The sequence below is a fragment of the Ipomoea nil genome, unplaced genomic scaffold (genome assembly GCF_001879475.1).
Source record: "Ipomoea nil cultivar Tokyo-kokei standard unplaced genomic scaffold, Asagao_1.1 scaffold1834, whole genome shotgun sequence".
NCBI lineage: Eukaryota > Viridiplantae > Streptophyta > Magnoliopsida > Solanales > Convolvulaceae > Ipomoea > Ipomoea nil.
The window spans coordinates 3,877,389-3,896,013 of NW_017618262.1; the positions used below are offsets into that span (position 1 = coordinate 3,877,389).

Here is an 18,625-nt window from a genome sequence, read left to right on the forward strand (position 1 = left end):
CGTTTATAAAATAAATAAATTTTAATTGCAGTAAATTTTTTTTTTTTTTTTTTGAGTGTTACTGGCTCTATTACATTGTAGTATCTGTTCATATACTTTCTCAACCTACTGAAACACAAAGAACCAATAACGCCTCCACTGAGGCTCGAAGTCATAATCTTTCAAATGAAAATCCAACCCGGGTACCATTAGACCACATAGTCCTGGTAGTTGCAGTAAATTAATTAACAGTAACATTTACATTAAGGTGTTGGCAAATGTGAGTTTAATTCACCATCTTATCGAACGAAAAATCGCTATGTTCAATATTGATCTCATGTTGCGGCGGCACAGGAACCATCTGCAACGACCTAGGATCATGGACCGACCGTACATCTTGTCGTATGTGACCTAGTTGGATCTGGTGCATGTACGAGGAAGAAGACGATCCATCGTCGCCGCCGCCGCCGCCCTGGTTGTGGAAGCGCGTGGGAGAAGGCGAGCCATGGTCGTCGGCGGCGGCGTCCCAGTGTTGTTCAAACTCGGAGTTATATCTTCGCGGCGTCGATTGAGCGCTGTCCGCCTGGTCGCTCCGGTAGTAGCCCCGCAGGAGGTGCACCGGAGACATGCCGTGAGACGGCGTTCCCGGCCGGCTCGACACCGGCGTCACGGCGGCGCTGTTGTGCCTGCTCTCCTTCACGTGTTTCTTCGCCGTGTGATGCCACTTCTTCAACGCCGTTGCTACCCTCTCGTTGAAAATTGTGGGTTTCATGTTTGAACCCATCTGTTTTCACATCACATGCACAATAATAACAATTTTAAATTTTTACTATTATAAAATGTTACTAATTAATAACATGGTGCGTGCGTGTGTGTGTCAAATATTATGACTTATATAACTGTGTATCTGTGTGTGTGTCAAATATTATGACCTATATAACTATCAATTTACACTATAGATACATAATTGTATTAAGTATTATCAGTAGTGGTACTGATCCGCGTTCTAAATTTTTTCATATATTTTTTTAGTAGACAATGATTTAATTACCTGTGTCACAAGGGCATATAGAGGGAGGGTAACATAGCTGCAAAGAATCTGTATAAGAGCCCTGAACAACAACCATTATTATGTGTTAATAATAATTTGAAATATATATATATATATATATATATATATATATATATATATATATATATATTAAACAATCAACGGATAAAGTTTTCTTTAAAAAGTGGACTTGCCCCATTGAGATTCTGATAGCGATATCCTCTTTACGCTTGTGGAAACACGATCTTATTCCAAATTCATACTAAAAAAAACAAAAAAACAAAAAAAAAAAAAAAAAAGAGGTTAAATTTTAATTTAAATTTTTTATAATTATAATAATTATAGTTATTATTTTCTCGTTGTATTTATTTGGTGTAAAAAAATAATTGCCATTTGCTTACCCAAGCCCAAGCAAATAAGGCGAGTTGAAACGCATTCTGCATTGAGTGAGAAAAAAAGAAAAATATATGAACATATTCGTTATGACATTAGAATTTCGATATAATGGAATGTAATAATAAATTTTTAAACCTTTTTTCATATATATATATGCACCTGAAAAAGAACAAAATTAATGAGGAAAAGCATGAGACGAGGACGATTGAACCAGAAAAGGTCATCGCCAGGCTCAACCACAGGCACGCCCTTTACAACTTCGCCCCTTTCTTGAATCCTTAGCCCCATTTTCGTGATGATCACTTGCAACTTAGTGCCAACCAACAAGATGATCTGCACCATTATTATTCGAAACATCTCAAACCGTTTGACTAAGAAACTAATATAATATTAACCACATTTTACCCTTAACATTTCAAAATTTTATTTCTCAACTCGATAATTAAATATTATACAAACTAAAAATCACAAAAAATATTATATTAATTATTATAAAACGAAGATGAGATGTGTATGATTGCATTAAGTCAACTTGATCATGTACAAACAGGCAAGAGTTGACAAAGAGAAAGCAACTTACAATCAAGGGAATGAATGGCATCCATAGATAAGAATACCAGCCTGTCCCATCCAAAAAGATATGATATTCCTCAGATTAGTCAAACTAATCCAATAATTAATGAACAATAATATATACTAAATCTCAATTACCTAGAATGAAAACATGCTATGTATAGTAACATCTATATATTATTGTATAGCATGCAGTGATAATTACTTACCATGAGTATTGAAAAGAAGGAACACAACAGCAAACAGCCAAATTATTGGGCTGTTAGTTAAAAACAAATAATACACAAACGTTTAGCTATAATTAAGGGTTTTTTTATTTTTAAATAATGAAATTTGATAAATGTAGAAATGAATCACCAACCTGATTCCTACAACCACCTTAAAATCTTCTTCAAGTGATCGTTTGATATACTTCTGGAAATCGAATTTGGTCTGGCTTTGAGGTGCCAAATGAGCCTGTGAGTTTTGTTTGAGACTTAGTGTTCTGCTCAGTTTTAGTTTGACCTATTCTTACCATATATACTAATCAAAAAATAAAATCATTTAAGTAAATTTCTATGTTGACGCACCATGATAAATCCATGTCTGAGTGTTAAGTAATCAACTTTCGGAACGGAGCGTATAAATTGCCTGAAGAAACATGCCTAGTAGAGGAATTTAAAAAAAAAAAAAATTAGTAAGAATGAAGTGTATAATATTTTATTTTTAAGGCTAATTATCTCTAGATAATGTAAAATAAAAATAATTGAAGTCAAACCGGCCAATAATGTGAAGTATGAACAAGGAAATTAGCTGTCTTAATTAAAAAGAATAGTTCCTATTTATAGGCTCCTATATGGCTATATATCTTTTAGCTCATTTCCGTTTTTACGTATCTATCATTGATTATTACAATCATTAATTAGTCTTAAGGAATGGTCCAAACAAGCCATAATTTTGGCAAGTTGCCAGAAATCAAGACACCATCGATGCATGTGTGATGATGCATATACGACTCGTAAGTCATAAACTGTATCACGCAATCACATATACATACAACTCTGTACGTAATCTATATGTATATATTCACGTGTATTATACATGCATATATATATATATATATATATATATATATATATATATATATATATATATATATCATGTGTACCGTAGATTCAATTCGATCAATGATTGAAAAATGCTTACGATCCAAAGAAGAATGGGCGTCTTTGTCCAAAAACTCAAATGCCTTCTTCCAAATGATGTTTCTCTAGCAAATCGGAATCTTTCTGGATCTAAAAAAACATACATTATTAATTAATTAATTAATACTTTAAAATATAACCACAATTACATCACTACTTTGTAATTGAGTTTTACCATGAGCGAATTGGTATTCGATTGTTTTTGTTTCCTCTTCCCAGGCTTTCCACCTTCTCATCTAAAATCGTCAATAAGAAGTGAATTTTAAATATATTTTTTTCTTTCGTTTTAAATGACAATTTAAGTAAATTTTTGGTATCTATCAATATTATAGAAAATTTTGATCGATAATCTTGTGGGATGGAATTACCTTGGCACTCCCTAAGGCCAAAGTGGTAATGCAATAGAAAACGTGAAAAACAGCCAAAACGAAGATGAAAATGTGCAATTGATGAATACCATCGGCGGAGATGAGAGGCACTTTTCCCTGAAGAGTAAGAGACAAGTGATTAAAGATAATTATAAATAAATAAATTAATTAATTAAAGAGAAAATAGTTATTAATAGATACTGCATTGTAACAGAGTCAGTAGTACTCAAAAAATAAATAAATAATATTGGTCAAAGGGGGTGTGCATGCCTTGGCAGCGCATTTGTCACCACCAGCAGCCGCCAGAACACGCCGCACTCCTCCTGGGGCGGCGAGAAGTCTCCGGCGGCTGTTTTCCTCGGACGACAATTCCCAGTGTTCAGACGACGACGGTTCCAACTTTTCAGCTTCTCCCTTCTTCTTGCATGGATGCCACGAGTCTCCGACACTTGCGGGGATGCAAATGTTGGAAATTGGCTCTTGCAATACTGTCAGCAGCAACGATATAAATCCCAGCAGCATAAGCTCTGCATAACCCCATCATATCCCCAAATTATTAAAATAATACAATTAAATTTTTTATTTTTATTTCCATACAGCTAAATTAAAGTATATATGTACAAAAACCTGATTTGATCTTCTCAAGAGCTTCATACAGCGCTCTTTTATGTCTGGACTTCAACCACTGCAATACACACACAAATTTCAAAACAAAAAAGTTATGAATATTAGCATTCATTCATGGTTCTTGAAAAGAAATTAAAAATAAATAACAATAACCGACTTAATTGGCGTAAGTGACCATGCACTCTCATGAGGTCAGGAGTTCAAAATTCTCACACGTATGAAAAAACTAATATACGCAGTACTTTGTCCCTTAATTGGGTCAGCTCAGTGCAAATGAAATACAGCTTTAAATATGCTTCTATATAGTTAGGGCTTTCTCAGACATTTCATGATCTAACAAAAAGATGAAGAGCAATAGCATATAGGACAAAACCAATAACTAACCTTTCCTACGAGATGGATGATATACTCAATCACAATCGAAATCGCAACCAAAACAAAACACACCACTGCGACCGCCCAAGTCGGCGTTTCCTCCAGCGATTTTCCTCCACCACCGCCCGCCATCTTTTATGTATATATCAAAATATATTGGAATTACCACATAAAATGTTGGAATGAAAAGAGTGCTTGAAGTTGTAGAGAGGGAATTGAAAGAAAATTGATGAGTGAACGTTTTGTTGGTGCATATGACGAAGGTCTTATCAAAATGGGGAGAGTTATATAGTATAAGTAGGATACTAATTAAAGTTAAGGGAGAATGGAAAAGTAAAAATGTGACTTTTAATTTGACTTCACATACGCGTTAGGGGAATGGGAATATGGCACTCGCTGACTTATGATGAGAGGTGATTAAGGAAAGGATGCACCACATGACTTGTTCAAAATTATACACATATATATATTTCTATTTCAATGCAGCAAATTAAATTTTATATACACCACGAATGTGGCATGATTGGACCACTTGACTTTATCAAACAATATATATTCAATGTCCATAACAAATTAAATTGATATACACGTACCCCATATAATCATATATATAAAGATGAGATCACATGAGAATCCGTGTCTAAATAAAAATACAAATTAATAATTTTAACTGTACGTTGATCTAGAGAGATCGACGACTCTAAAGTGAGGAAATTTGAAAAAAATGTAAAGATTTTTTGCAAATATTTAAAACTTTGAAAGTGCATCTAATAATATGCGGAAATGCACTTAAGAGAGTGCACTTCATTTATTGTTTAGAGCAGTTGGTTGATACACTTTAAATTTTAAAATATTTGCTAAAATATCATCGTATTTTTCCATATATCCCTTACTTTACCGTTGTTGATCATTCTCATATCAACAAACAAGATAATTAAAGTTTGCAGTTTTTTACTTGAAAAATGATTCACATTTGATCCAATACACGCACATATAGGTATCATAATTTTTTTTAGTGACGATAACCACTTCAAGTCAGACGTTATGCCATGGAACCGTGTTCACCATTCATGGTGAACACGGTTCTAACGGTGTTAGTACACCATTATCTTTTTTTTTTTTTTTTTTTTTTTTTTTTTTTTTAATTGCGTGACTTTTCTTCTTTATTTTCACATTTTGCGGTTTCACTTTAATTTGAGGTGAACAAAGATTTCGGACATTCATAAATTATGAATTCATGCCTGCACATTCACTTTGGAACCATGCCTACACATTCCCGTCCGAAATCACGGACATTCATAAATTATGAATCCATGGCTGCACGTTCACTTTGGAACCATGCCTACACATTCACTTTGGAACCATGAGATTATGAATTTTCTGTTATAAGATTATGAATTTTCTGTTATGAGATTATGAATTTTCAGTTATGAGATTATGAATTTTCTGTTATGCGATTATGAATTTTCTGTTATGAGATTATGAATTTTCATTACATTCATAATTTCGGACATTCATAAATTATGAATTCATGCTTGCACATTCACTTTGGAACCATGCCTACATATTCCCGTCCGAAATCACGGACATTCATAAATTATGAATCCATGCCTGCACATTCACTTTGGAACCATGTCTACACATTCACTTTGGAACCATGAGATTATGAATTTTCTGTTATAAGATTATGAATTTTCTGTTATGAGATTATGAATTTTCAGTTGTGAGATTATGAATTTTCTGTTATGCGATTATGAATTTTCTGTTATGAGATTATGAATTTTCATAAAATTCATAATCTCATAACAGAAAATTCATAATTTGATCAAACGCGCGCCGTTAACTCCACATCCGCGATTTTTTTTTTTTTTTTTTGCCTAAAAACGACGTCGTTTTGCCTTGTGTTCACCATTCTCGGTGAACACGATTCCATGGCATAATTTGCGACTTCAAGTTATAACTAATTTAGAATCGATTATTATCCAATAATTGTTTAGAGAGGAAAATGGCACCTTGTATTAGGCACTATGGGAGGACATGTTTTCACAAAGTCAGTGCGCAAACTTCTTGTATTAAGTACAAATAGACATTTAAGATTTTGTTTTTTAAATTTAATGATTAATTTCTTAATTAGTAATTGATAAGTCTTTGAGTTTAATTTTAACTAATTTGATATCAACTTATTATCTCATATTAATTATTTGGAGATCTGTTATGATACTTTTGTTTTCTATTATACACTGCCGTCTTATAAACTTTAATTTATCTTTTCGTATTAGTACCTAATCTAAATATAAATATTAATTTATTAGTCAATCTAGAAATGATTGTAAATAATGGAGCGTTTGGTCATGATTGAAATTAAAAGATAACTTATTATAGAGATTTCGAGGTTATAGATCGAATTGGAAATATTTTTATTAACTCCATTGTGATTTGTGCTATGTGAACGGACATATGACCAAACTAAATGGTATTCTACTTTTTCTTACTTCTTATTTAAATCGGTTCTACTGTCAATTTCTCCGAATATGGAATTCAAGTTTTTGTATTTGTTTAAATAAAAAATAATGGAATTATTGGTTGGGGATATAATTTTAATTATTTAATTACTTGCAGAAAATTTTAAATGGGGAGTTCGAAGACTATATATATATATATATATATATATATATATATATATATATATATATATATATAGAAAAACGCTCATATGTGGTCATGTCATTAGGTATGGTCGTGTGGTCGTATCTGGGTCGTTGAATCAGTTTAATCTAAAGGCAGTGGTAATTCTGAGAATTTTCGCGCGTTTTAGTAAGTGGGGGTGTTATGGTAATTACAGTGACCATTTATAGCGGGCGGGTTCCAGAATACACCAACAGTGTTGACAACATACACCAATAGTGTAATAAAACACACCACAGTGAAACACACCAATGGTGTATTCCCGTGTTATGGTAATTACAATGGCCATTTATAGCGGTCGGGTTCCAGAATACACCAACAGTGTTGACAACATGCACCAATAGTGTAATAAAACACACAACAATGTGATTTTTCCTATTCCGGTGTTTTATGACAAGTTTACCCTTACAGTTCTCTGGGTAGGAGAATGTGCGCGAAAATACTGGAAAAAATCTTGATTAATATGAATCATTAGATCTATCTAATCTAATGGTCTATAATTGACCATATGACCACACCTAACAACATGGCCACATGTGAGCGCTCCTATATATATATATATATATATATATATATATATATATATATATTGTATTACCTAATCAAAAGGTTAAGGCGATAGTAAGTCTATATATATAATTTATTAATTTAAATTTTTATATTCACCATGATTAAAGATATCAGTAATTTTTAAAAATTTTTAAGAATAATTGTTTTCACTTTTGGTTGCATATATAATTGTTATATTATTTTTATATTTAATTCATAAGTATTAATTGTGTTTATATTGTAACAAAGTCAGTAGTATAAAAAAAAATATTAGTTTTGTTACTTTTGGTGCATGACTTTCAATTTTTGTTACTTTCACCAATTTTTTAGTATAAAATCATCACAATTGTCACATTTCTTATTCAAAATCATATATCTTTACCGAAATAGTATTGAGATGTTCAATGCGACATGACAACATGGTTTCTTCTGAACTATAAATGTGATTATTTATGGTTGGTTAATGTGAAAGTAACTTGATAATCATAGACTAAAACTAATATATATAAAGATTTTTAGTGCTGATTGACACTATTGTTAATCATTCTAAGTGCTCAACATGGGAGCTAGATAAGACCACAAGCCACTGGATCAGGAGGGATGTACTGGCCGGGTCAAGGGATAATGTCTTAAGGAAGGAGTAAGATTGTCTATTTATAGTGTAGATGTCTTCCGGGTAATTGACAAATGTACGACATCAATTAGTCTTTATTATTGGTCACACACGTGCATATCCTCTCACTGCTTAGATGTCAACGATCTTCACACGGATAAATAGAACATTCACATTCTTGCACATGATATCTTGAGTTGCTTGGATGATTGGTACTTATAGTGTTGTTACACTGGAGGTTATGGGTTTGACTTGTGTTAATATTTTATTTTCTTTTCAATCATTATTGTGTAGATCATAAATAAAAAGTACATTATTTGTGTACATAAAGTACATTATTTGAGTATTGAAAGTACATTCTCTTATATAATTGATTAATATTAGTACTACAAACATTAACCAAAACCAACATGGTTGGCATGGTGGTTCAGCGCAAATTATGTTGTGGACTCGTGTCCACAATGCTACGATGTCGTTTTCAGGGAAAATGCGGCATTTCAGTTAAAAAAAATTGATTTGGTCTCGCCGTTAACGACGTTATTTGTTTGTAGCATTATGAATGTACAGTTATGGAATTATGAATGTAAGTTATGGAATTATGAACACAGAGCTCTGACATTATGAACTTACAATTATGAACATAGAGCTTCGAAAATTATGAATGTACAGTTAGGGAATTATGAATGTACATTTATAGAATTATGAATGTACAGTTATGGAATTATGAATGTATAGTTAGGGAATTATGAATGTACATTTATAGAATTATAAATGTACAGTTATGGAATTATGAATGTACAGTTATGGAATTATAAATGTACAGTTATGGAATTATGAACACAGAGCTCTGACATTATGAACTTACAATATGAACATATAGTGATAAAATTATGAACATAGAACTCTAAAATTGTGAACATAGAGCTTTAAAATTGTGAGCATAGAGCTTCGAAAATTATGAATTTACAGTTATTGAATTATGAATGTATAGTTACAGAATTATAAATGTACAGTTATGGAAGTATGAATGTACAGTTATGGAATTATGAACACAGAGCTCTGACATTATGAACTTACAATTATGAACATATAGTGATAAAATTATGAACATATACTCCTATAACGAAGAGGTCTGAATTTTTTTTTTTTTAAGTGGAAGATAACGGTGCCACTAACGACACCGTTATCGTGTTCACAATACATACTGGACACGAGTCCATAACATAACGATTGTTGGTTCAGCACCTTGTCCTTTAAGCATGAAGTTGAGAATTTGATCCCCATTATGTGAATGGAACAAATTATTTGGCCAGGTTGAGAGTAAGATAGGGATTAGTCTTCTACTATTGGACCTGTCACAATATAAAATAAATTTGATAGAATAAGATTTGTGAATACATATAATAGAACTAACCTCGTTCATGGGAGCGCAAGCGCTAGAAGTTGATGACTATTTCAATTTTCCCACATGTTTCTTGGGAAATACAACGTTGTTTACTTGTGGGCAAAAAATTCATAAACTTTGACTTGCCTTTTTAATTTCCTAAATAATAGGAGAGCTTTTCCAAGATTGCGGCCTTTTAAATGCTACGAAGTATCAATTAAGACAAAAGGGTGACACTTATGAGAAATTATCTTATTCTTATTGACCAGGACTATGTGGTCTAATGGTATCCGGGTTGGACTTCCATTTGGAAGATTGTGATTTCGAGCCTCAGTGGAGGCGTTATTGGCTCTTTGTGTTTCAGTAGGTTGAGAAAGTATATGAACAGATACTACATTGTAATAGAGCTAGTAGCATTCAAAAAAAAATCTTATTCTTATTGATTTTTATTGTTAAACAGGTTAGATTATGTCAATATAAAAATGTAATACTTATATAAAAAAAATATAACATTAGTTAGAAATAACGTATTTGTTATTTATAAAGAAAAGTGTGATACTTTTGGATAAAAAATATAATATTATTACATTTTAATGGAAAAGTATTACATTTTTCATCAAAGTTTTTTAATTTTTTATAATTAAGTAATGTTGACAAGTATTTGTTATTTATTAGAGAAAATGTAATACTTATGAAGAAAAATATAATAATTTTAAATCAAAATGTAAAAGTATTGAATTTTTCTTCAAAAATATATATCTCACTTAGCTTTCTCATATAGATAATAAACATTTTATTCTTAATTAACATTACATTTTTTAGTATAAATATTACATTTTTATATTGACTCGATCCGTCTCACTAACAATGATACATGAAATGGTCTTACACATTTTTTAGTATATGTACTTGAACTCTAGAAGAAAGAAGAAATACTTATTAATACTCTTCTTGTTGGTGAATTGGCACTCTCCATAATTAATTAGAATGAGGGAAGTGTAATAAGTTTTTGCTTGCCTTCATTATTGATTCATCATTACCATTATTGATAGGGAATTGTGCACTTTCTCCATAATTACTTATAATGATATAAAATAAAATAAAATAAAATAAAAAGGAAAATGTACTAGGTCATTGAATTATTTGGGTGATAACAATTAAACCACACAACTCAAATAAACTCCAAATTCATCCATGAACCATAAAAAAGAGTAATTAGCATTTAGCAAGTTAATAACAAGTTTACGCTGATTGAGATGTCATGTGTATTTATATTTTTTTGGAATAAGGGTCAAATTAGCCACTGAACGTAACGCGAAAATGCAATTGGACCACTGAACTAAAAAAAAAAAAAGTGCAATTACTCCCCTCAACCCTCCAAATGGATTCAATTTCACCAAGTAGCCGGTTCCCACCCTTTCCTTCCGGTTACTTGTTGACCTAGATGATGACATGAGAATTTTTTTTTCTTTTCCTTTTGTTTTCCTTTCTTCCAGCGTGTCCATTCCTCTTTTCTTCTCTTCATCCCGGCCCATAGATTTCAAGCTCTTAATCTCTGTTGTTAATTTGCTGCTTTCTTTTCCAACAACATGCATCTTTTAGATCCAAAGCTCCGTTTCTTCCATTTGTGCAGTATTCTTTGCAAGCCTCCTCACTCAAAATCATATTAACATCAAACAGAGGATAAAAACCATAAGAATCGAATATAAATTCATTCATTTTGGCAGTCCAAGCTCATCTACGTTCAGGGCAGTACGTTTCTCAAACAGCAAGTGATTCTTCTAGAGTTCTAGGTGGGTTTCCCCTCCGCTTTAGAGTTCGTACAGAGTTTGGGCGTGGGGCGGAGTGGTTTCTTCTCGACGGCCCACAAGGTGGTTTTCGACTTCGGCTTTGGAGACCAATCGTTGATGCATGGGGATTTCTCGGCGCCCTCTATCAAGTACACAGTGAAGCAGACTTCTCTGGGCGTCATCATGCATTGTGCGGATGGCGGCGACCTCCGGTGATGCTCCGACGAACCAGCAACAACAGCGCCGAACGACGACAACAACAAGGAGATCCGGCGACCTCTGGTCTTCCCACCAACAGTCCAGGCAGGTACATTAACATCTCCGTGATCTCCTAAATTACCCGAACAACAAACCCATCAACATCATCACCGCCATACTTCTCCAAGAACCCAAATGCAAAAATCCCAAATCTTGGTTCTATCAAACCCAGAGATTTTAAAACCCAAAAATGCAGAGGAAGTACAACTATAACAGCTAAAATATAACCAAAAGTTCCAAAAGAACAGAGCATTATGCATCTCTTTCCAAGAAACACGTGGGAAATTGTGGGTATTTCCAACAAAAAGCTTAGATTTTTAAAAAGATGTGGCAAACATTAGAAACTAAGGTTGATATCAAGTGAAGGGTGGAAGAACACATTGTATGTTTTAAGGTAGGGATTTAGTAATTAGTATCACTTTTCATGGGGTGAGAGAAAAGGGGGAGGCGAGGGTGAGATGTTTAGGGAGGTTTGATGATTTCTGATGTCTGATTGAAGGCTTTGGGGATTCCGATTTGTTTCTTACGCGCATGAAGAAAGGAGAATAGAATAAAATAAAGGAAAATAATAAATATTGCCATGTAATCATCTTGGTCAGCAATCCACCGGAAAGAAGGGCTTGCAACCGGCTAATAGGTGAAATTGAATGCATTTGAGACGTTGAAGGGAGTAATTGCACGTTTTTTTAGTCCAGTGGCCTGATTGCACTTTCGCGTTACGTTCAGTGGCCAATTTGGCCCTTATTCCTATTTTTTTTTCTTATTTTCATACTTGGACTACATGTAACTATTTAGCCCTTTGAAGTCAAAATTTAAAGCCATAATTTCTTCTCTCCTATATTTCTTATTTGGTTTGCAGCTTTCTCTCCTTCATTCTAACAATTTCTCCGGCTTATATTCGATTTTCTCTGAAAACCTACGCTAAATTGGTAATTTTCTCTCTATTTTGTGATTTTTTTTTTCTCTTTCACAATTGTTTGCTGTATTTTTGAATTATGAAAAATACAATCTGCCTGTGATTTCTTAAACTGAAGTTTCCCTTGATCGAAATTTATGCACTAATTTTTTTTTTCAAAAATACATACATATCACACAGAGAAAATTAAAGCAAAAACAAGACTAAAGGATTGAAAAACTCTGTATGTATACATACATATCATGCGTATGATCACAACCTTACAAGATGATCTTCAACTTTCTCTCTCTTACCCCTTTCTCTTCCATGATGACATACTCTAAAAACTGTGAATAATTCACAGATGTGGATGCTCTAATACTATTCATAAATTATGAAAATATTTTGAAACAGAACTAAAGATGATGGCCCAAGCCCCAAGACATAGGAGCAATTGTCTTCAACTGTAACACACAGGTCATCAATGAACCATGTTGATGAGGTTCAGTGATATGAAGTATTTGAAAAGATAAGCTTCAAACCAAATTTATGATGGGACAGAGATGATCAAAATCATTCATTTCTTTTATAACGGTCTAATTCCTTTTGTCAAAATTTGTTTGCCACATGAGGGAGGGGGAGAGAGAGGAAGAATTGAAAATGAAAAAAAAAAAAAAACGGTGTCATTGTTGATTTACATGTCTAGCAGACTCTGCTGGTGCGTGCAATATGTACACCAACTCTGTATATTTTTCTATATTTTTTTAATACACCAACTCTGTATATTTTTCTATATTTTATTAATGAGATCAACAAAAAACCACAATTTGCAGAAGTCTCTTCCCTCTAGTCTCTTTCTTCTATCTAAAAAAATAAACTCAAAAACTCAAGAAAAATCATTATTGTTATTGCTCTTATATAGAGTGGATGGAAAGTTGTCAAGTGTAACAGACTCCATTATTCGTTCTTTATGCATGTCTAACAACATCTACGTATAATTGTTTGCAAGGAAATTTTTAAAATGTCTGTCAATTTTTGTTTAGACGTATTAGAAGATTACGTTTCAAGTATTGATGACAATTTCTTCCGAACTTAATAAGAATTTTCAATCCATTCCTCAATAAGATCGACGTAGATATACAAATTTACAAAATGGAAATAGGGAGTTGTATGTATTCCTTGTAACAGGGATACGCTACCCCATCCATATATATATATATATATATATATATATATATATATATATATATATATAAAAGAAATAAATAAATTATTTAGCGGTGCATAAAATATATTTTTCTAAATAGGGATGATTTACTGTGAGACCGTTTCATGAGTATAGTAACAATTTGTAAGATCGAGTCAGATCTAATTAAAATAGGTCATAATATAAATGTAGTTTCTCAATGATATTCTACGATCAAGACAATTGGCTGAATCCCAGGAAACCATTTCACATAAGTTCATTAATATCCTCTTTTCATAAAACAAATCAATTTTGATTCTTGAATAATCCACATGCATCACTATATATGCTTCTATCGATTTCATTTTTATGTGAAAAGACTCATAATAATAATTCATATTTTCTATATGGGCAATTTCTCAATATCTTGTTCCTTCGCAATAAAATATTTTCTTTGTGCATTGGTAAAAAAAAAACATGTTTTTGGGATGGGGGGAGAACTATTATTTCAAAAATCGAGTCACAAGTATCCAACATATTCATACCTAACGAATTTTACAAAGTGGTGAGGAAAATGTATAACTTGGGCAAATATTTTCATTTTCTAAGTCGATCCAATCCATAATTATCAATACTTTAAACCTTATATATAATATTTTATAATATATAATAATTTATAACAAAAATGTAATAGACAAATTGCAGGAAATAAAGTAATAACATATTATATCATAATTGTAGATATCTTCAATACTTTAAACATTATAGAGTTAATACCCAAAATCGTCCTCGACTATAGTGGTTTTTCTCAATTTCGTCCTAAACGACTTTGGTGACCTAATATCGTCCCAGACTTTTGTGTTTCGTTCAATTTAGTCCTCCATTTGTTATTCCGTCAAATTGGTGTTAAATTAAGGGACAATTCAGTAATGTCAATATTGATCTCTCTTTATTTTCAACTTGTGAAGTGCGAGATTCCTCTCTCTTGTACGAATTACACCCAGAATTACTCCCGGACCTGCAAATCAAATTTTATATTCGCAGTTTTAGTAGTAATTCTGGGAGTAATTCGTAAAAAAAAGGGATTTCGCAGTTCACATGTCTATGAGTAAAGAAATGTCAATATTAAAATTATTGAATTGTCTATTTATTTAACACCAAATGGACAGAATAACAAATGAGGGACTAAATTGAGCAAAAACACAAAAGTCTGGGACTAAATTGAGCGAAACACAAAAGTCTGGGACGATATTAGGTCACCAAAGTCGTTTAGGACGAAATTGAGAAAAACCACTATAGTCGAGGACGATTTTGGGTATTAACTCAAACATTATATATAATACTTTACAACATAAATGTAGTACTTAATAAGAAAACTATAATAGACAATATGCATGAAATAAGTGTCATTACATAAAAGAATTACAGATATAATCAATACTTTACACCTTATATAATATACTTTAGCAAAATTGTAATAGAAGTTTGCAGAAAATAATTTTACTAAGTCATATACCATGAGATCCAAATTATTATGACCCGATCCGTCTTACGAATTTATTTATTTTTTTCATGAAACAGTTCGGGTTTAGATAAAAAAAAAATGTATTATTTATAATGAAAAATGTAACACTAATTATGGATAGATTGATTATATATTACTTATAAGAAAAAAATGTAATATACTTATTAAGAAAAACATAATATTTTTAAATCAAAATGTAGTATTTAAATATAGAAGAGTTATTTATGAAGAAAATTATAATCTTATAAGAGAAAATTGAACCCAATTTATGACTAATAATACCTTCTAAATATGTATGTTCAATTAGAGGGAAAAAATATTTTTCAAACAAAAAGACAGAAAGATCGAGTTTTTGACATTGATTTTGTCATTTGTGGTGCCAGCGGAGAAACGACGCCCAATATTTAATGTCATGACGGTCGATTCCAAAGAAAACGAAATTCCCTAGTGAGTCTTGAGTCGCCCGTACTAGATTGCGGAATGGATTTATGAATCTCGGAGTAATTTTCAAGCATTATAATGTATTCATATCCTTTGAGATGTAGAAATATTCACAACCATTATTCGAATAGACACGTCATAAAAAAAATAAAGTAATTTAAGTTGTATATAGTTAATCGATTCAAACTAAAAAAAAAAAAAAATGTTATGAGAAGTCGAATTTAAAACTTTAGTTAACTTGAATTGCTCATGGCCCTGTTTGTAAATAGTTAGCTTATCAACTAATTTTGGTTTATTTGATCACTATTAATTGTTTGATTTGATTAAAAAAATCAATATAACAGGGCGTTTGGTTGGACGGGGGGAATTATGTGGGAAAAGAATTGTAATTCCATGGGAGTTGAATTACTGGGAATAAGGTGGAATTTAAATTCCAGTGTTTGGTTGACAGGAATAGAATTACTGGGAATTTCAATTCCAATGTTGGTATACATGGGAATTGAAAGGGAATAAGTAGTATAAAGTCAAAAATGTCCATTATTGTTGTTAAACATTAATTTTTGGTTAAAAAAGGAAGGGGTAATTTTGACTCATCACTATCTTTTTTTCCCAGGAATTAAAATACCAGGGGGGACATGGGATTTTAATTCCATGAAAATGGGGGAATTACAATTCCATGGAATTGCAATTCCCTCCAACCAAACTACGGAATTTAATGGCCTTTGGAATTAGGTGGGAATTAAGTGGGAAGGGAATTTAAAATCCCTCCAACCAAACGCCCTGTAAGTGTTTGATTCATTAGCTTTTTGTAACTCCAAAATGGTAAAATTGAAAAGCTATTCCAAGCAACTTTTTTAATTAGTTTTTTTTTTTTTTTTTAAAAAAAATTATAGCAAACAGTTATCAACTAACATCCAATTTATCAAACACATTTCTACAATCAGCTAATGTTATCAACTAGTTGTACCCTCTAATTAACCCAATCAATTAACAGCTGTCAGCTAATAGTCATTTACCATACAGGCCTATGGCCCTGTTTGGTAACATATTAGCCTATCAGCCAAATTTATCTTATTTGACCAATATTAATTGTTTGACTTGGTTAAAAAATCAACTCCAAAATATTAAAATTCAAAAAAATGTTTAAAACATATTTTTCAATTAGCTTTTTGAGAAAATAAATTATACCAAACAGCTAACAGCTAATTTACCAAACACTTTTTTATAATCAACTAATGTTATCAACTAGTTATACTCTCTAATTAACGTAATCAACTGATAGCTAACATCTATCAACTAACAACCATTTACCAGCCTATATATAAATCCCAACGAATGAACGCATGGACACAATAAATTGGGATATCAATTGTTAATATTCAAAATTTGATTTTGTCCTGGTACGTAATATATGGCTATTCAACTGCCACAACTTTCTCTTTAGAAGTATCATGCAAGTAAACAAATTAATTCAAATGCAAAATTATCCGCGACCATAGGATTTATTTAAGGGAAAGTGACATTTTAGGGTTTTTAAGTTATAAAAGAAATATAATTGTTTTCCTTAATTATAACATAATCGTCACTATCATCTCTTAATCAATCGTATACTGTGGAACTGTGTCCACCTTGTTCTGTGTTCATAATTAATGAACTATATGTTCGTAATTATAAAGGTATATATTCATAATTTCTAAATTTCATATTCATAATTATTTAATTCTATATTCACAATTACAGAACTCTATGTTCATAATTACTGAATTATATATTTATAATTATAAAACTATATATTCATAATTTAAGAACTTCATATGTTCATAATTATAAAACTATATATTCGTTCGTGACAACTGAGTCGTTATATGTTTTCGTTTTGTATTTTATTGATTATTATTAGTTGAAGTCTAGGAAACTTCGATCCCAGTTGTCCCAGTAATTTATTACTTATAATTCATGATTTGACCTAGTAATAAGGACTTTCATTACTCTCCAAGTCTGGATATTAACTGGTGATGCACTTATCTGGGAGTATATAGGCTCTGTTTGGCAAACCTAGCTGAAAAGCTATAAGCTAGGAGCTGATAGCTGAAAAGGAGCTGAAAGCTGAAAAGCTATAAGCTCGGAGCTGAAAATTGAAGAGCTGTTAAGCTAGCTGTTATGATTGAAAGTGTTTGGTAAAATTAGCTTTTTGGTAAGCTGATTAATGTAAAAAGACTAAAAAGGACATCTTCATAAAATTTAAATTAGTTTGTTTACATATTAAAATTTAACATTTCGTCTTCCAAAAAAAGTAAACACTTTTTAAAATAAAACTATTAGCATGATCATGATCTAGCATCCCATAATGAAGTAGCAATATTATTACGAATATCCTTCACCTCCATAGAGGTGTGACTTAAATTTTCGTTGATGGAAATATTACTACTTGAATCTTGAAGTTCATCGGGCGGTATGTAATCTGGATGCTGCTCAGGCACATTAAACATCATGTCATCTTGTGAATTCTTCCGAATATAATTATGTAGTGCAAATGTGGCCATAATAACATCAATTTGGGTCTCCTCACTAAATTAACTGCGGCGTTTTAGCAAGTATTTCCATCTCTTATTCAATACTCCAAACGACCTCTCAATACAACTTCGAAGAGAAGAATGTCCACGATTGAATGCTTCTTGAGCATTAGTTGGCGGCTCTTGTTCAACTTGAGATTGAAGCCATATTGCTAATTTTAAAATAACATTAA

The 18,625-nt window shown here is 31.9% G+C and overlaps 1 protein-coding gene across 1 annotated transcript; it reads right to left on the reverse strand.

Moving 5' to 3' along the window:
• Positions 1-8: 8 nt before the first annotated feature.
• On the reverse strand, positions 9-4,809 carry LOC109192788 (MLO-like protein 6). Its single transcript, XM_019343497.1, has 16 exons — positions 4,563-4,809; positions 4,179-4,236; positions 3,822-4,078; positions 3,552-3,668; positions 3,359-3,419; positions 3,185-3,273; positions 2,569-2,643; positions 2,361-2,455; positions 2,209-2,258; positions 2,007-2,047; positions 1,586-1,759; positions 1,432-1,467; positions 1,225-1,292; positions 1,031-1,091; positions 226-763; positions 9-36 (listed from the first exon to the last, which is right to left on the reverse strand). The coding sequence occupies exons 1-15, from the start codon at positions 4,683-4,685 to the stop codon at positions 266-268; spliced, it is 1,803 nt and encodes a 600-aa protein (XP_019199042.1). The 5' UTR covers positions 4,686-4,809; the 3' UTR covers positions 9-36; positions 226-265.
• Positions 4,810-18,625: the final 13,816 nt, after the last annotated feature.